The sequence below is a fragment of the Dysidea avara genome, chromosome 5 (genome assembly GCF_963678975.1).
Source record: "Dysidea avara chromosome 5, odDysAvar1.4, whole genome shotgun sequence".
NCBI lineage: Eukaryota > Metazoa > Porifera > Demospongiae > Dictyoceratida > Dysideidae > Dysidea > Dysidea avara.
In genome coordinates, this window is record NC_089276.1 from 24,946,503 (window position 1) to 24,966,598 (window position 20,096).

General features: G+C 37.9%; 2 protein-coding genes across 4 annotated transcripts in view; one reads left to right on the forward strand and one right to left on the reverse strand.

The window, feature by feature from the left end:
• Nucleotides 1-3,109, forward strand: LOC136256667 (rho GTPase-activating protein syd-1-like). The gene has a single exon (XM_066049645.1). It carries the CDS (start codon nucleotides 498-500, stop codon nucleotides 2,973-2,975), a length of 2,478 nt encoding a protein of 825 aa, XP_065905717.1. The 5' UTR covers nucleotides 1-497; the 3' UTR covers nucleotides 2,976-3,109.
• LOC136256668 (kinesin-like protein KIF2A) overlaps nucleotides 3,021-20,096 on the reverse strand; it is a 25,955-nt gene continuing 8,879 nt past the window's right edge. For all 3 annotated transcript variants that reach the window (XM_066049646.1, XM_066049647.1, XM_066049648.1), the window contains exons 14-29: nucleotides 18,892-18,982; nucleotides 17,495-17,558; nucleotides 17,358-17,449; nucleotides 16,657-16,722; nucleotides 15,298-15,374; nucleotides 15,162-15,236; nucleotides 14,764-14,810; nucleotides 14,623-14,711; nucleotides 9,177-9,239; nucleotides 8,799-8,843; nucleotides 8,607-8,674; nucleotides 8,412-8,553; nucleotides 8,239-8,343; nucleotides 8,106-8,178; nucleotides 7,981-8,043; nucleotides 3,021-3,231 (exon numbers count right to left, since the gene is read on the reverse strand). In XM_066049646.1, coding sequence (XP_065905718.1) covers nucleotides 3,152-3,231; nucleotides 7,981-8,043; nucleotides 8,106-8,178; nucleotides 8,239-8,343; nucleotides 8,412-8,553; nucleotides 8,607-8,674; nucleotides 8,799-8,843; nucleotides 9,177-9,239; nucleotides 14,623-14,711; nucleotides 14,764-14,810; nucleotides 15,162-15,236; nucleotides 15,298-15,374; nucleotides 16,657-16,722; nucleotides 17,358-17,449; nucleotides 17,495-17,558; nucleotides 18,892-18,982 — 1,240 coding nt within the window. In that variant the 3' untranslated portion in view covers nucleotides 3,021-3,151. The remainder of the gene's footprint in view (nucleotides 3,232-7,980; nucleotides 8,044-8,105; nucleotides 8,179-8,238; nucleotides 8,344-8,411; nucleotides 8,554-8,606; nucleotides 8,675-8,798; nucleotides 8,844-9,176; nucleotides 9,240-14,622; nucleotides 14,712-14,763; nucleotides 14,811-15,161; nucleotides 15,237-15,297; nucleotides 15,375-16,656; nucleotides 16,723-17,357; nucleotides 17,450-17,494; nucleotides 17,559-18,891; nucleotides 18,983-20,096) is intronic.

Here is a 20,096-nt window from a genome sequence, read left to right on the forward strand (position 1 = left end):
AAAATAGTATTCCAACACACGACGTCATACCCTGATAAAGATAATCATGGCCTTCGTATCTTGGTAAAGAGATCCAAACTCAATGTTTTCTCCGTTTTCATTGACCACAGTCAATTTATCAGCAGATTTCAGCTTCTCCGCGCTTAGCTGTAGCTTCGTATCTCCCGGTGTTGCCATGGTTGACAGAATCGAAGGAGAAGGTGCTGACTCGTCTTCGGTTTGGGAAGTGTAAGTCACGTGCGTAGACCCACCTGGTAGCAACCCGATGTTTTCAAATCACCCGTAAACTACATCCGCCAAGAAGACTTGTCGGTTACGCCCCTTTTAAGTTAAGTTTCTACTTGTTTACGCACAGTCATGAAGTACTACTTGAATGCAGATATATTCTGAAACCGTGTCCACAGAAGTATCTTTCAAGAGGTGTTGCTGAATAGCTAATAGCTACTGACTTGTGTGCAGCTCATGTTGTAACTACTTTGTCAACTTACTACAGAAACATGTCAGTGGAAATACGCAAGAGAAGGAAGTTGCCTTCTGCTCCAGCAAGAGTACTCAGCTGGGTAGGTGAGGAAGGTGTAATTATACCAGACAGCACCATCAAACCTGACTTGGATCGATTTGCAAAATTTCCTTCAGCTGTGTTGGCTCAACTGAAAGCAATTGAAGGAGATAAAAGCATCATTCCTGGACAAAAATTTACAGAAATACCTACAAGTGACGATGATATGTGGCAGCACAGAGCCACAACTAGGAAAGGCAAAAATATTACAATTGAATTGAAAATGGAAACATTTAGGAGAATAGCAGGAATTAGGGAATTCGCTGATGCAAACAACTCCTATTTAATACGAAAAATTGAAATTCGCAAGGTTCCAGGAAAGAGTTTGGGTTTTTATATTCGTCAGGGAGATGGCTGGGACAGGCGTGATGGAATATTCATATCACGTCTTATTTTGGGAAGCTACATTGAAGCCAATGATTTTCTCAGAGTTGGAGATGAAATTCTGAAAGTAAATGAAGTTGATGTGAGTGATTTCTCATTGAATGATGTAGTTCTGATGATGCAGATGATAGATAAGCTTGTCCTAACTGTAAAAGTGTTAACCTCTCTTTCACTTGTCCGAAGTCGCTCCATGCGCTTGTCAACTAGAGCCAGAGCACTTTCTCCCGAGTATTTTGCAGCATCCCCAGTATCTGAAAGTGTCACAGTTTCTCCAACAGCAAAGTATTCCACATCCTCATCAGAGCATCTGTCTTTTACAGAGCATTCCTCTTTTATGGAACATCCTTCATCTATACCACATCTGTCTTCTACAGGGCACCCGGCACCCCCTGTGGAACATCCCTCCTCTATGGAACACTGTTCTACAGATGTAATGCCAGAGCAAATTACCACAGAGTTACCTTCTCAGACTGTACAAACAAAAGAAACCATAACTATTGAAGATTCAGTGAGTAATACTTCAGAACTTTTAAGCATAACGCAAGTACTAGAAGAAGGATATCGATCATTGGATTCAGAAGGTAGCGTAATGGTAGTTGATGTGCACAATACAAAGGATGACGAAATTGAGAAGTCAGAGGATATTCTACAGATGACTGGACTAGATGCATCGCCAAAGGCAGTTATTGTAAACTTGGACACCAGTAATCCTGAACTTGACAGGGATCAGGAAGATTCCAATACTGCTGAGGATAAGAGTGAGATGCATGATGCAAGTGGTGGTATTGAACAGTTTACAAGTACATCTGATCAAAGCATGGATGAAAGTGGCAAGGAGGCAGCAATTGATGAAGTTGACTTTTCATTGTTCAAGAAATCAAAAAAGAAAGTTTCTTCAAACACTGACGACACGTATTCTGTTGAAAAGTCTCTTTGGCAAAAGCAAGAAGAATCCATGTCACACATCGATCCTATTAGAGATATGGAAGACACTACCACTACCTTTATTGGTAAAGCAGCTGATGAGTCAAGTCCCCCAAAAATAACAGATTCCAGTAGTTCAGTCACGGTTACTCAAGACGACCCAACTGAAAATGTTTCTTGTGGCACGACTGTAATGATCAAAATTAAAACCCTGTTGGACATAAGCAGTTTTGCTCCAAGTAGCTTGTTTTGTTCAGTGTTAATAGACCATCGCAAGAAAGCTTCCACTAAAGCAAAGTCTACATCATCCACTATTGATTTTGATGAGATATTCTATCTTGACTTGCACCTCGTACCAACTGAATTGGAAATCGCTCTTTGTGAACCGGGCATGGATGAGCGGATCATAGGTTCTGGCTTTGCTAAGCCACCACCAGGCTGCCAGACTTCTCCAACGCAGTTTAATCTTGAAATCGCATCTATTGGTGTGCTAACATTAGATATCCAATTGCTATCCCTTGAAGACACTTTCCCCAGATACAACAGAACCATTCAGCTAACAGGGAAGGCATACAATGCTCCATTTGAGGCTTTGGATAATTCAGAAATACCTGAAATTTTACAAAAATGTGTTGAAGCAATTGAAAAGCATGGTCTTAAGGAAGATGGGCTGTATTTCAAACGAGTGTCTGAAGAAAGAATTCTTGAAGCTAAAACGCTCATTGAAAGTACTGATAACCTAGAACAAACACTTACCAACACAGAAGTACACGTCATCAGCTGCGTGATTCAAGATTTGTTAAAAGCTCTACCCAATCCAGTATTCAGCAATATTAAACCAGAGATGATTGCACACCTTCTTTCAGGTGACCAGTCTAGAGACTCTATTTGGACTCTTCTGTGGTGTATGAAAGAGAGTGACACTCAGGTTATCATTTTCATGTTGAATCATCTCAGAAATGTGCTCCAATACTGCAATACTAACAAGCTTGATCTAAACATGTTGTCACAGACTTTTGGACCTCTCCTTTTATTTCCGACGAAAGACTCTTCCATAAAACTTGACTTTACCAAAGTAATTGAACTGCTTCTACACAAGCAAAGTTAGGCTTCAAGAAATATTTGTGTTCTACTGTTGCGTTTAACTTACATGTAAGTATACCAGTGCTTTATACATTGACATTTGTATACGTAATTTGTGCAATATTACAATAGATATACTTTGGAGACAATTTGTTGTAATCTGTAAATGTTCTATTTCCAGTTCCATAAATAATCCATTTCCTAAACAAAAGGGAGCTTTTTCACTTTCTTGCTGGCTATTTCTTCTTCCTCCAGACTTTTTTGAAATTTGTCAACATGTTCTGTATTAAAAATAAATAAATAAACAGTATCTTTCTACAATTATGGAGAAGATTATTGTACTCCCACAGGGTATGTGTGCTAAGTAATTCTGTAACAATAATGCATCATCAATTGAACCTATATGTGACTGGATTTGCGAAAAGGGGTCTTCCACACACATCCAATTCTATGAACTTGGTAAATCATAACTTAGTATTCAGCTAACATATAAACCTGAAATTTTCTCCATCCATTAAGCTACAGGTATGTTGGTGCTCACTACTGACCAAATTTCAAGTCAATAGCTTTTTCCTATCTAAAGTTATTAATCGTCAAAGTTGGTGAATTGGATGTGTGTGGAAGACCCCTTTTCGCAGGGAGTATGGAAAACCCGGAACAACCCGGATCAGATGGAACAGTGTTATTTTTGCAATTGGAATCACGTGCAAGCACTAGCATGCCAGATTATAAAGACTCCACAGTGGAATGAACGAAATTTGTCTGCTAATATGTTCTACAACATTGCTATTATTCTTATTTGTAACAAATCTGCAGGGTACACCACGAATTAACATGAGAGTGATCGTTAATTATTATTATTATTATTACTAGGACCGCGTCACATACAACCAAGTACATACACCAACGTTGCAACCTACCCATTGGGCAAGTATAAACAGTGCCATAGGCAGCACTCAGAGCAGTGTGCGTGTACCAGTGGAAATGATACATACGTAGGCATATGTACACAGGCAAGGGAGTTTAACTGGCATCAGAAAACCACAATACTAAAACACAACCTACACAAAAACCAAGCTATATTGAAAGTAGCTATATATTGTAGGTGTGACGTGTCTCTCAAGATAACTCAGCAGTGAAGTGAGGCTATGCAGAACAAGGGACATGGTGAAGGTACAATTAACAATTGATCCCAATCAAGCCAATATGGCACAACAGTAACTAGAGGCCACAGGTGATGTGCCAGTATATCAGTGGTGTGGCATTGGCACAGTGATCACAGTCTATAATATTATGCATACAGCCATGCACAACATGCAGGAGATAGTTACACATTGTTGTATATGCAGCACTGCATCGGCTTCTAGTTTAGCTATTATACAGACTCACAGTAGAGTAGTAGATAAGTCCAGTGGAAAATAATTCCAGCCGCTAGCAAGCCAGATGAAGGTGTATAATACAACTACCATTACATTACTCATTACCTTGTTGTTCCAGCTGGTTGTTTATGAGCACATCAGCTGGTATCCCAACTGGTCATCAGCTGGTATCCCAACTGGTCATCAGCTGGTATCCCAACTGGTCATCAGCTGGTATCCCAACTGGTCATCAGCTGGTATCCCAACTAGTCATCAGCTGGTTGTCAGTTCACAGCATGACGCCTGGAGTGCACATCCTTCACACAAAATACAGTTACAAACATTTAAACATACTTGTAATGTTGTTGTTTACCAAGTAAAGTGGTGTCTGGCCTCTCCGCAGAAGGTAATTAAACAAGGGTGTGGTGCTGGGCGTTATATAGAATTACACGTATGGTAAAGTCATCAGCACGAACAGGCGTACTTATTATATGGTTGTGCCTTCATTCACAGGCGAATCTATCCCCACTTACTGTAGTTCATGTCTCTAGGCCTCGTAGTTTTCTCAAACATTATTTATTATTTATTCATTCATTATTAATGATGTAATTTTAACCGCATTTCGTATTATTCTTAGTACTTGGTTGTATAATTATCAAATTGTTTAAAGGGATACACAAAAGGCATGTGCCTGTACAAGGTGATATCCTTACATACAATCTTTACAGTTACAAAAATACAATTACAAAAACAGAGCAACATACACAATACAAGTACAGAATTAAAACAATCACATTAAAATAAACTGTTTCAATCTAGATCTGAAATGTTTAACCTGTCTTCGTGCCAAAATGTCCTCAGGAATAGTGTAATTGGAATACGCATTCAATCATTTATCTGAAAACCATCTTTCTCAGCAAAAATTTCATCTAAGCATTCCTAACTACACAATCGCTACAATCCCAAGACATAGTTTGCTACACTTTAACACAAGCCAGCTGGCCTACTGGTGGTCAGTGACCAAATTTATTAGAGGCATTCTTCAGTACAAAAATGGATTGTAGCGACTTAGCACAGTACTAGCTAGAAGTTGCATTATCTTTCAAATCATTTGGTTATTAGTTAAGGGTATGGAGTGTAGCTGAGATAGCTGGGTTGGTTTAGGATGCACAGTTACGTGCACTAATCCTAATTAACGCTCATTTTTCTGTTGATTTATCTCACATCCTGCAGATTTGCTTCAAGTAAGGATTATATAAATACTATAGAGCATATTAGCAGACAAATTCTTCTGTGTAGTATTAATAATCTTGCATACTAGTGCTTGCACATGACTCCAATCGCAAAAATAACGCTGTTCCGGCTGATCTGGGTTGTTCCGGGTTTTCCATACTCCCCTTTTCTCAAATCTGATCACATATACAGTACATCATTATTAGCTCCTCGAATGTCACAAACCACAATTAATGTTTGGAAAGTTTGGTTAGTACTAAGGTTAAAGCCAGATCTGTATAAATCTTAAGTGCAAAAAGTCTTCTGTATAACTTTTGCACTATTTTATAATAGCAAAAAAAAGTGCTACATGACCACGTGGGAGTAAGAAACCCTCTTCTCCATAATTCTGGGTGTATGTGTATTAAGTGTAATGATGTGTGATATGGTGATACACAATCAACATTATCTTTTTATACAGTGAAACCTCACTTACATAGTGGCCACCTGTATTAGGTCCCAAACACCAGCTAAGATGCATGTACTTACAGTGGAACCTCAGTTATCTGGATCAGGGGTGGTCTATAAGTCTGAAAAGTTGAAACTGTGGATAAATTCAGTAGCCTTAAAAATTGGTAATAAATTTCAACTACCCTAATAGAACAGTCAATCGTTTCTGTAATTCGGTTAACCAAGAATCTGGATAACTGAGGTTCCACTGTATAAAATAAGGATACCTTTCTGGTCCCAGAGGTGGCCCTATTAATGAGGTTTCACTGAGTTTCACTGATTTACATACACCTGTAACACTTGTACATTGAAGTGTAATGAGCAGTACTTGGACCAAATTGTTACTTCAATAAGTACTGTACAGTATCATTTACAGCAAACCGTCATCTGGTTATCAAAATATTGGGACAAGTTACAGTATAGCAGTATGAATACAATAGTTAACTCTTAGCGTCTATAATAACATCATTATAGGCAATGTCTTTTAAACAGTTAACTCAACAAGAAGCAACCACAGAAGCATTAACATATATGGCCTGGGTGCTTCTTTTTAAACAGCTTTACATCCTGGCTGCTATACAAGACCAGCGTTTATACATGTATGTAGGTTTAGCAACCATGTACTTTAGAATCAAGTGTTGTACTGTCTTTGATGTTTTCATACTTTACAAGCATAAAAAGAAGTCTATAAAAAAAACTCTTCACTTCACCCTTCAAGACACTGCACAGAATTGTCAGAAAGTATGACTGCACTAGGCTATCATTAGCATAGGCGTAGCAAGCACCTCGTGGTTAGGGGGCCAGACGATGGTAAGCAAAAATAAAAGCTGAGCATGCAAAACATGCTAAACTGGTGGATATGCCTCTCAGGAATTTTTTTGAAAACTATGCTCTGGGATTAAATTTCAGAGTATTGTTAGTAGTAAAAACATGTTTGAAACATTCCAACAGTGCATTAATTTACTTGCATGTCAGTCACAAATAATATGAAAATTAATTTTTGAAGTGCTTATTACAATCATCAATCTGAAGTGTTGCTGAGGAGTCACTGTGCAAGCTGATAGTGTCATAAAGTCTTCATGGATTACTGATTTTAATAGAAAGGTGAATTACATAGAGTAATCTGAAACGTTGATGGTAAGTAGACAGTTGAGCACTTAGGAAATGATTTGAAATAGCTAGACAAGTTATTGCCCCCTTCCCCCTGCTTCCTACACCTATGATTTGAGACCTGGAAAAACCCAGCATTTATTTTCTGCTTACCCCCTGCCACTAAACGGAACCACACATTTATACTAGACTGGCCAGAATTTGATGCAATATACTGTAGTATACACACAATGACCATGCAAAGTCACTGCAATACATCTATAATCCTGCATAACACAATAGAGGGTTTGCATGCGAAAATTATTGTGGCATGAATTATAAAAATGCTTAACCACCGTTGCTAGTCTGACATTTGTGAGGTTTACTTTTCAATGGCACGCAATGGGGTGAATGCACTTACTTGGTCACCACGTTTTACCAAATAAGAGAATCTCTGTCAAAAGCTAGGATAAGGTTAGAAACAAACAGTAAATACTAGTACTATATAAGTTGGACAAGCGTAATATCAATTTTTCATCGATTAGTCGTGAACACCAACACTTTGTACAATTTTGACGACGGCTATCCTAGTGACTAACCTAGCGAACGTGTTCCATTCTACACTGAACCCTTGAGATTGGCTGTAGCCTTCACTCACATACCTCACAAATGTCTGACAAGCAACGGTTGTCAAGCATTTTACGAGAATACGTCATAACGCATCACTCACGCGTGCAACCCCTCTATTGATGTATCACACACCAGTTGGGAGGAGGAGGCACACACCAGCATTCTTTACTAAATAAGGTTTTGAGGGTCCTACATACACCATTGTATGATACACGTATGGCATGAACATACCTTCTAACTTCATGAGACTCTCAAATTTCTGACCAATAATTTTCTTAAGAGCTTGAGCGTAATCTAAAATTATAGAACCAGTACTGATAAGGGGAACACACATACTGTATCATAGCAAAACTTACTTCCTATATCATAATCAATACCATCTACATAACAGAGTAGTTTTTCTTGTTCATCTAAAAGCCCTTTGGCTTCCTACACACCAACATTAATTTACGTATGCACACTACATCATGTTGGTAGCTTTTTATATACCTGTATAAATGATTTATGGTGGTCTACAAGTAACTCCTCTGCTTCCACCAGATTATTAACTGCCTCATGAAATGTTAACAATTCAGCAGATGAATTGGCATCATCCTGTGTACACAAACAATGATATGAACTAATTCAGTAACGTAATATATAGTGCACTATACTGTACTTACAACATTTTGATGAAGGAGTTGTAGATCAGTACTTCCTGGTGGAATATCATCAGCTGAATTATCATCATCTGCAGTTCTAGCCTCTGTCGGAACATCATTCCCAGTAGAAGGCTGTTTATTTGAATGTCCCAACTCCTTTACTCTATAAGAATGTATAAGTGTATATCTTCAAAAGTGAGACTGAAGTTAAGTTACCTGTCAGCATATCGAAGTGTGTTAAGTGTGTGCTCACAACAACTGAATCCAGGTGAGATCATTGCAATCTATAATGGTAAAAGTGTGGTTAATCATAAAGGGGATCAAGACAACATACTCATGTCTGGATATCTGACTGCATATGTTAATACTAAGACACCTACTGTAAAAGCAGCATCATTGTATACATACCATACATGTCCTTGCTTTGTCTCCAATAAAAGAGTCCCTTAGAACCTGCAGCAATAGAACATGATTGTGTACATGAACAAATATACATGGTAAAATTAGTACAGTTAGTATCAAGGTATGACACCAGCAAACTGCTGTTGGTGTTACACATTTGTACACTCTAGGGTGATGGTACACCCCTGTACTATCAGGATAGGCTGCATCATAAGCCAGAAATTTAATCCTAAGGGTTGCATAGTTTCTACGTCAATTTCACCTTGATCTACGTACTATATGATCACCCTTTATATTTTAGCTACATAGGTAAGTCTGTAAATAGTCAATAGTAGTATACATATACTGTATGCATATCCAAGCACATTAATTTAGTGCACTTACTTGAGTTAATTTACTAGCCCGAAATGGTAGATGGCCTTTTCTTCCTAATGCTCGGATGCATTCCTTAAACAAAAGTGCAGTAATAATTGATAATACACAGATACAAACAGTCTTGCACTTAAATTCTGTCCAGTTACATGTAAGTGAATTTTTACAAGTAATGAATATCCCTTAAAACTTCTAATCAAGACACACGGTAGTGTGTCGTGCGGCCCAAGAAGCCGGCGCGCCACACCGTGAGTATATTGACAGGAAGAACGAAAACGTCATTTTCACACCTTTGTATCTCGATGATCACTTATCTGATTGGAACCAAATTTGCTACACAGTTGCCCGCCAGCCAAGGGAGTCTACATTCCAAATTTGAAGGAAATCGCTCCAGCCATTTCCGAGATACGAGCTGCCAAAGTTTCGTTTTTTTTTCTTCGTTTTTTTTTTCTTCGTCTTTACGCACACTTGCAAAAATTGCTATAACAAGCAAACGCGTACTCCGATCGCCTTGAAATTTGGCACACAGAAAGGGAGTCCAAAGGCGAATCCTAGCATCAACTTTGGTACAAATCCGATGAATGGTTCAGGAGTTATGACCGATTATTCGCGTAAAACAAGATCGATTTGTTGTCACGCCTACAGGGTAAACCGCTTCATGGAATGAGTTGAAAATTGCTATGTAGATGGAGTAACCATCGTAGGAGTGCCTTTTGATGGTTTGAAAGGAATCGAGATAAAGACCACGGAGATATGACACAAAACCCAACCTGTGTCACAATTACGCGATCGATTTTTATGAATAAAAAAGTATTAGTTTTCACGCCTACTAGGCAAACCGCTTAGAGCAATGAGCTGAAAATCGGTGTATAGCTGGAATAATCTTCATAGAAAGTCCTTGTAGTAGTACAGAAGAATCAGATTACAAACCACTGAGTTATGATTCGAAAGCCAACTCCGTGTAGCAAATGCGAGATTGAGATAATCTAATAGAACAGTCACCCTAATAGAGCATTCGGCTAATCTATTTACTCCATTATAGAATTTTATTACATCACAAGTTATTCTGTAGGGAGTTCAGCTGCAAACAGTTAATCTTATAGACAGTTCAGCAAGAAGACAGTCACCATGTGGAGAGTTAAGCAAATATACCACTATAGAGATTCAGAACATTACAAGTCACACTGAAGAAAGTTCAGCTATAAACAAGTCATGCACTGTGTAGAGAATTCAGCTACAATTAAGTCACTCTCTAGAAAATTCAGTTACACAGAATTCTGCTACACACAAGTCACTGTGGAGAGAGTTCAGCTACAAACAAATTACCCTTTAGAGTGATCAGCTACAAACAAAACACTTTGCAGGGTGTTCAACTGCAACAAATCAATTACCTTTAGAGCGATCAGCAATGAACAAATCAACACAAATCTACCTGTAGAGAGATCAGCTAGAAACAAATCACCCTGAAGAGAGTTCAGCTACAAAAAATCACCCTGTAGAGACATCAGCTAGAAACTAGACACAATGTAAGGAGTTCAGCTACAAGCAATCACCCTGTAGAGAGTTCAGCTAAAACAAATCAACCTGCAGAGAGATCAGCTAATCACCCTGTAGAGAGTTCAGCTAAAACAAATCAATCTGCAGAGAGATCAGCTACAAACAAATCACCTTATAGAGAGTTCAGCTACAAACAGATTACCTGTAGAGAGATCGGCTACAAACAAAATCAACCTGCAGAGAGATCATCTATATACACACAAATCAACTTGTAGACAGATCAGCTACAAACAAATCACCCTGTAGAGAGATCAGCTAGAAACTACACACAATGTAAGGAGTTCAGCTACAAACAAATCACCCTGTAGAGAGATCAGCTACAAACTAGACACAAAGTAAGGAGTTCAGCTACAAGCAAATTACCCTGTAGAGAGTTCATCTACAAACAAATCAACCTGTAGAGCAATCAGCTAGAAACAAATCACCCTGAAGAGAGGTCAGCTACAAAAAATCACCCTGTAGAGAGATCAGCTAGAAACAAATCACCCTGAAGAGAGGTCAGCTACAAAAAAATCACCCTGTAGAGAGATCAGCTACAAACAAATTGCCCTGTAGAGAGATCGGCTACAAACAAATCAACCTGCAGAGAGATCAGCTACACACAAATCAACTTGTAGAGAGTTCAGCTACAAACAAATTACCCTGTAGAGAGATCGGCTACAAACAAATCAGCCTGTAGAGAGTTCAGCTAAAACAAATCAACCTGCAGAGAGATCAACTACAAACAAATCACATTATAGAGAGTTCAGCTACAAACAAATCTCCCTGTAGAGAGATCAGCTAGAAGAAGTTACCTTGTAGAGAGTTCAGCTTCAAACAAATCACCCTGTAGAAAGATCAGCTAGAAGAGGTCACCTTGTAGAGAGTTCAGTTACAAAAAAACCACCATGTAGAGAGCTCAGCTACAAACTAGTGACCTTGTCGAGACATCAGCTAGAAGAAGTTACCTTGTAGAGAGTTCAGCTACAAACAAACCATTCTTTAAAGAGCTCAGCTGCAAACAAACCACCTGTACAGAATTCAGCTACAAATAAATCACCCTGTAGAAAGATGAGCTAGAAAAAGTTACCTTGTAGAGAGTTCAGTTACAAAGAAACCACCATGTAGAGAATTCAGCTACAAACTAGTGACCCTGTAAAGACATCAGCTAGAAGAAGTTACCTTGAGAAAGTTCAGCTACAAAGAAACCATTATTTAAAGAGCTCAGCTGCAAACAAATCACCTATACAGAATTCAGCTACAAACAAATCACCATGTAGAGAGATCAGCTAGAAGAAGTTAACTTGTAGAGAGTTCAGCTACAAAGAAACCATCATTTAGAGAGTTCAGCTTCAAACAAATCACCTGTAGAGAGTTCAACTACAAAAAAATCTCACTGTAGAGAGATCAGCTAGAAGAAGTTACCTTGTAGATCGTTCAGCTACAAACAAATCACCCTGTAGAGAGATCAGCTAGAAGAAGTTACCTTGTAGAGAGTTCAGCAACAAAGAAACCACCATGTAGAGAGTTCAGCTGCAAAGAAATCACCCTGTATAAAATTCTGCCACGAACAAATTGCCCTGTAGAAAGATCAGTTAGAAGAAGTTACCTTGTAGATAGTTCAGCTACAAACAAATCACCATGTAGAGAGATCAGCTAGAAGAAGTTAACTTGTAGAGAGTTCAGCTACAAAGAAACCATCATTTAGAGAGTTCAGCTTCAAACAAATCACCTGTAGAGAGTTCAGCTACAAACAAATCTCCCTGTAGAGAGATCAGCTATAAGAAGTTACCTTGTAGATCGTTCAGCTACGAACAAGTCACCCTGTAGAGAGATCAGCTAGAAGAAGTTACCTTGTAGAGAGTTCAGCTACAAAGAAAACACCATGTAGAGAGTTCAGCTGCAAAGAAACCACCCTGTAGAAAATTCTGCCAGAAACAAATTGCCCTGTAGAAAGATCAGTTAGAAGAAGTTACCTTGTAGAGAGTTCAGCTACAAAGAAACCATTCTGTAAAGAGCTCAGCTGCAAACAAATCACCTGTACAGAATTCAGCTACAAACAAATCACCCAGCAGAGAGATCAGCTAGAAGAAGTTAACTTGTAGAGAGTTCAGCTACAAAGAAACCATCATTTAGAAAGTTCAGTTACAAACAAATCTCCCTGTAGAGAGATCAGCTAGAAGAAGTTACCTTGTAGAGAGTGAAGCTACAAACAAATCACCCTATTGAAAGATCAGCTAGAAGAAGTCACCTTGTAGAAAGTTCTGTTACATACAAAGAAACCACCATGTAGAGAGTTCAGCTACAAACTAGCTACCTTGTAGAGACATCAGTTAGAAAAGTTACCTTGTAGAGAGTTCAGCTACAAAGAAACCATTCTGTAAAGAGCTCAGCTGCAAACAAATCACCTGTACAGAATTCAGCTACGAATAAATCATCCTGTAGAGAGATCAGCTAAAAGAAGTTACCTTGTAGATAGTTTAGCTACAAACAAATCACCCTGTAGAGAGATCAGTTAGAAGAAATTACCTTGTAGAGTGTTCAGCTACAAAGAAACCATCATGTAGAGAGTTCAGCTGCAAAGAAATCACCCTGTAGAAAATTCTGCCAGAAACAAATTGCCCTGTAGAAAGATCAGTTAGAAGAAGTTACCTTTTAGAGAGTTCAGCTACAAAGAAACCACCTGTACAGAATTCAGCTACAAACAAATCACCTGTACAGAATTCAGCTACATACAAATCACCTGTAGAGAGTTCAGCTACAAACAAATCTCCCTGTAGAGAGATCAGCTAGAAGAAGTTACTTTGTAGATAGTTCAGCTACAAACAAATCACCCTGTAGAAAGATCAGTTAGAAGAAGTTACTTTGTAGAGAGTTCAGCTACAAAGAAACCATTCTGTAAAGAGCTCAGCTGCAAACAAATCACCTATAAAGAATTCAGCTACAAACAAATCACCCTGTAGAGAGATCAGCTAGAAGAAGTTACCTTGTAGACAGTTCAGCTACAAAAAATCTCCCTGTAGAGAGATCAGCTAGAAGAAATTACCTTGTAGAGAGTTCAGCTACAAAGAAACTATCATGTAGAGAGTTCAGCTGCAAAGAAATCACCACTGTCCAAATTTCAAGGCAATAGCTCTTTCCAATCTGAAGTTATCAATTGTCAAAGTTGGCAAATTGGATGTGTGTGGAAGACCCCTTTTCGCAAATCCGATCACATATGTATTATATATATAATTTGTACATTTACTGATAAAATATTTAAAGTACATCTACTTCATCTTTTCGTCTTCCTGTAGTAAAGAAAAAAAACATAGGTTAAAAAAGTCCCAAAGCTGGCCATAGGCCGGCTTTGGGGTATACAAATACAAAAAGAAATGAAATCTAATCCAAAACAGCCAAGCTGTAAAAAACGTGTGCGGCCCTCAGAAAGGCTATGGTGAAAAAAGATGTGAAATCCAAGGTGGCGGCCAAGAAATGGCTGTGATGGTAGGTTAATGGTAAAAATTTTAATAACGACAATTCAGGTGAATTTTTGTGCCGCTTCACAAAATTTACCTGAATTGTCATTATTAAATTTTTTACCATTAACCTACCATCACAGCCATTTCTTGGCTGCCACCTTGGATTTCACATCTTTTTTCACCATAGCCTTTCTGAGGGCCGCACACGTTTCTTACAGCTTGGCTGTTTTGGATTAGATCTACAATTACAGTACAATTGTACTGTATCATACTTATGAACATTAATTTTAACCAAACACCAAAATGATTATATATCAGGTGGATGTTCTATTAGGGCATCTTAATAATATGAACTGCAGCTGGTAAGCCATCCACTTTTACTACAATTAAGCCATATACATGTACATGAATTATCACATGTGCAAAGAAACATGATGCATATACTGTATATATATGTATACTTTTAATGCCAGTAGACTCTTGTTAATTTCAGCACCTTCCATTCTAGTTTGTCTCGCTGCTGCCATTGTATCTGCTCCCCTCTCATTTCCTATGTTAGATACACACTGGACATACAGGGTGAAATGATGAATAAAGTCTACCTGCTAAATCAATAAGAGAAAATTTTCCATGTAGCTTCTGTGAAGATCTAATGGCAATAGAAAGGTGACACATAGTTATACACACTATGCATACTGGTATGTTCATTGGTTGAATGCACACAGTGCAAGTGTCTGCAAAATGTCCTTTAAGCCAAAACAAATACATACTGTACACTGTAGTGATATACTGTAGTTTATAGACCTAAATCATTCACATTACTTGCAGTTAATCATGGAAAAGGCCCCAAGGAAAAATGAGTTGTAGCATACAGCAAGAGTTTTACTGTAAATTCAGCCAATGCTATCATATCACATGCATGTACATGTATATACTGTACATGTATTGAATACATTGCTTTGATAGAAAGTGTATCACTCTTGTATGTATAGCTCATTACCTTTTCCTTAGTATTAGCTGAAAGACAGCATGTGATCGCGAAGAATTCTGGTTAGCTGATGTTGTACCTGATGTTCTAAATATTAACAAGACATCAATGTCAATCATAGTAAAAGTTTATGCACACCACGCCTAACCTGGTAGCATTCCCAGTTTTGATAAGTTTATGAACAGCTTCCACATTAGTGACTGGATGTTCAGTAAGACCAACCACCTATATTACAGCAAACATTGTAACTGGAAAATACTTTCAACCGTGAAAGTGTGCATAATCATATAAACATTAATGCATACAAAAACTTTTAGGTATAGAAATATACAACAATATTATTAAGTACGGTAGTACTTAAATTAATAAGTACAGATCAGTAAGAAATCATATGGCTTCGTAAATTTTTGCACTTAAAAAACAGCCTCAAATGAACATGATAGCATTTTTGATCACCATCAGTTTATTAGAATAACATATTTCAACATGTTTGCATATAAATTAGCAGATGTGTAAAAAAAAGTTATAGTTGTAACACACTCATAAGGTTTGTATCTGATTTGTAAACACTCCACCACATTAAGCCCGCAACTCTTGGGCATAATGTTTACAGATACAAATGTGATATACCGTAAGCGTATTAAATTTCGTGGGTAAAATTTTCATGGTTTAATTGCCAAAAAGACAGGTTTGCAAGTGTATTAAATTTCGTGGGTATAATTCTCGTGATTTAATCTTGATGGGCCAATTTATTTTCTTGAAGAGCCGCGGCAAGTAAAATTCGTGATAATTTTAAGGTTGCATTTAAGGTTTAGCTACAGCTTAGCCAACATTAAGCTTTGGTTGGCTACTCCATTTACGCTGGCATACTTATCTGGGACTAAGCAAACCATTTTGTAGGGTTGACTCACCACAAAAGAATCTTGCATGCTGGAATCAGAGGAAACGGGTCTTAGATACTTGAACAAGGCCATCAGTATCTATTCACGTGGTGAACAGGTGCACGTGTCGTCGGCAGGTCGTACGTAGCGCAATGTACTGTAGCTCTGCTCGAGTTGAGACATGAGTTTCTAAATAGATTAATTTTCGTGGCTCAGCTGCAAACCACGAAAATTTATACACCACGAAAATTTCTACGCTTACGGTACACCCTGTATCAACTGTTTTGCGGTAAGGAGTGTGCACATATCAAAGGTGCCTATTTGTAACATGGAAGGATAAAGAACACCATTGGTATAGAGTTTCACAAGAAACAAGCACCTGTGCATGCATGATGTATCAATGACCCCAGTCATTGTACATTGTACTTTTTGTATGGTAATTATTCCTTGTACAGTAAAACTGTATTGCTTGCACCATATCGTATGTACAGTAAATTGAATTGTGAGTTGGTGTGGTGTGTGGTTTTAAATCTGTAACACCTTTGAACTAATTAGTGGCCAGACAGTGTGGCCTAAGGAGCCTTTGATCTGCACATCCACCATACTACAATAATATCAATAAATACCTGGACTTGTTGCTTTGCATCTTCAAGAATTTGAAGCTTTTTCTTACTGTTTAGCAGATCAAATACCTAATAGTCAGAGAGTACACAGCATGCATTCAGTCCTACTGTATTCATAAAATCATCAAGATAATAATACAGTGTAAAATACTGCATTAATAATGTATGTGCATGATGTCTAGATCCATACAGTATGTGTTGACAACAATTACAAGAAATTCAAAGGTATACAGGGATGTAGGAAGATATTTAACTTATGGGTGCACTACTAGCTACTACTGTAAGATCAATTTGATTTTCATCTCCAAAGAATTTCATTAAAAATGATACTGATTAGCAACTCTGTTTAGAATAATTACTCTCTTGACTGTTTTATTAGGGTATATGACTGCTCTATTAGAGTATCTCGATCTTTGATGAGTGGACCTGTTGTATTCTATTATTTTAATGTACTTGTATCGCACCTTTGCTTAAATCTATGGACTATGGTTGAAGCCAGATCAAGACAGATGGTAAGTTAGAAAAGGAAGGATGATACTGTCTTGGTGATTTAGATTCTGCATACATGTAGTTAGAAATATTTATGGGTGCTTGGGAACCCATGCTTCCTACACCCCTGGTACAGTGTATATAACTGTACTCCCTTTCAAATACACATTCAAACACACATACCTGTATACAGAATTAAGGAAGTGCATGCATACCTTTCCACTGTATATCTCAAAGTAACTGGAGCAAACCACAAGATCTTTCCTTACATATTTTGGACTGGAAAGTAAGTCAAATACATCAGCAGCTATGAAGATGGTTGATCACGCAGTATTATTAACTATCTGAGTACCTGCCAAGCCATATATTCCAGCAGTGCAATCTTGGTCTTTTCCACTAAAGGTACCTCCCATTGTCTGGAAAATGTTGTAAGAACATAAAATACAGCTGTAAGTGTACATACAGCTGTAAGCAACTAAGTACATAATAACAAGTACACAAAAAAAATTGGAATTTTTAATTACAATATGGACCATAACACATCAATAAAAAGTACTGAAACAAGCTGGAGTAGTGCACGATATTAAATCACAGTAAAACAATAAGAAGTGTTACAGGTATATCCCTACTGTGCATTTCCATTATGGTATCTTGAGAATATAACACTTCTTACTGTTTTACTGTGATTTAGTATCACGCACTACTCCAGCTTGTTTCAGTACTTATTATCAATGTGCTATGGTCCCTACTCTAGTTGAAATTTTCAATTTTTTGTGTACTTGTTTGTTAACTTTTTTGTAAATAAGCATTATGACTGGTGAACCCATAAATACCGCATCAAAGAAAGAAATGGCCCCATGTGCCCCAGTTATATCACTTATCATCTGAAAAGTGAAGTATCCATTGCGCTTCGTTGTCAGCGATGTTCAACCTGTTACACAGCATTACAAATCACGAACTGCTCGAAAGGCACCTCTGCAACCAAAGTAGCCACTATGAAAAATACATACCTGTACGATTTCTGTTATGAAAGGAAGCCATCACGTGCTACCGCCAAATTGACACTTTTCGCTGTCAGCAAAGATAAATGGGACACAAAGGAGGACACTGGTAAGTCCATGAAAAATGTATTGTACACACTGCGGTATGCCAAAAGGCACCTCTTAGGCCGAAGTGATGTCAAACAGTGAAAAAATCAATCCTGTAGTCTTAGCTTAGCTGTTATAGAGTTATGCTTGTCTGAAGGCATCAGTCAGTTACTCAGGGAGTCAGTAGAAAATTCCATTCAACAATTTTATTTTAAAACTTGTTGAAAGCATTTCAGGTCGATCTGAAGGCTTGTTTGGTCTTAGTTTTGCCTAACCAATACTGCCTCATCGTCGTCAGGGGAAAGTGAGGCTGATTTATGTGTGATGTTTATTCATGGGCCACGCCTACTCTTTTGTTGTCCCTACTACACAGTACTATCATATTGTATGATATAGTACTATCATACTTTATGATACAGTAGGACTTCCATTACAGTATCTGAACACCTGTGTGTCAGCTGAATAACAAAGTGTTCAGATAAGCGAATTTGTTCGGATAAATGAAGCCCATCAATTTATATAGAGCGTTGTTGAACTACTCTAATAGAACCTACACCTGTTATTGTTTTTATAGTATATAAAAAGCAACTGTGGCATTATAGTATTACCAAGAGTTGCAAGTGTATTAATAGTCGAGATATTGGTATTACTGTAAACTTACGTGGGTTTTGCCACTGCCTGTTTGCCCATAAGCAAAACATGTTGCCATTCCTTGTTCAAATATGGAACGCACTAATGGTTGCGCTGTACATCTGTGTAATGAAGAACACACAGTAACACAGTATCAAGTAGATATCAAACAGTATGGTTTGCATCAAAAGTGATGCACACCACCAAAAATACCGCCTTTAACTTAGAAACTTCTTATGCGGCGAAAATCACCTTTACGGAATAATATACAGTAGTCCATCTAACATCATATGTAACATTAAAAACAAGAAAATGCTTACTGGCGGCTGGATATAGAATTTTTTTTTTAAATCGTCAAAACTTGAAATTTCATCTCACTCACTCACTGACCACAGTCGCAAGCCTAGAGCCCAAACGAAGCAGCACACGGTCACCATTTTACGCCACAATGACAAACTCACCAGTGGGTGCCTTTTGGGGTTCTGATGAGTGTACGCCCTGTGCACCTTGTCTTTTCTTTTAACTTCAGTCAGGCTGCTCGTCTTCTTCTTCATCCAACGAAACCATATGGCATATCAAGGCATTAATTTTCCATATCAACACTTTCTTTATTAAGCAGCACAATAGATGCCTCAAAATTATTTAAGGTGCTTAGACTACGCTACTGTACAGAGGTACCAGTACTCCACGATAGGTCACAAGATCATGCCCATTCTTTATTCTACGTATTATCAATCATCGATTGAGACCACAATGACCATACCCCTTTTACACTAGTTGTACAGTGTATTTGTAACCACACACCTTCAAGTTGGTAGGCTGATTCAAGATACTCTATAGTATGTTCACGTTGAGCTGAACCCTCAAAAACATTTAATAACTCATGGATGCAATTACACACTATCTTGAAATTTGGCTCATTTTACTGCTTGACCCGCTAAAAATATTTCAAAATCTTGTTGTTCAAATGTTAGACATAATATTTACGGTCAATCAAAATTTTCACAATACATTTCCTATTGGGAAGCCATATAAGTACAGTGCCCAATACAGCCCTTTCCCAAACTTGTAATGGAACCAAACCGTACGTGTCTGTTGTTGACACCTTTGCTGTTACCAATAATCATCTGGTTGGCTGAATGTTAACTCTGTTGAGAAAAAATCCACTTTTAATTTTTAGCCGTTTTTCAGGATTCAGCTCAACGTGAACATACTATAGTGTAATAATCGATTGAA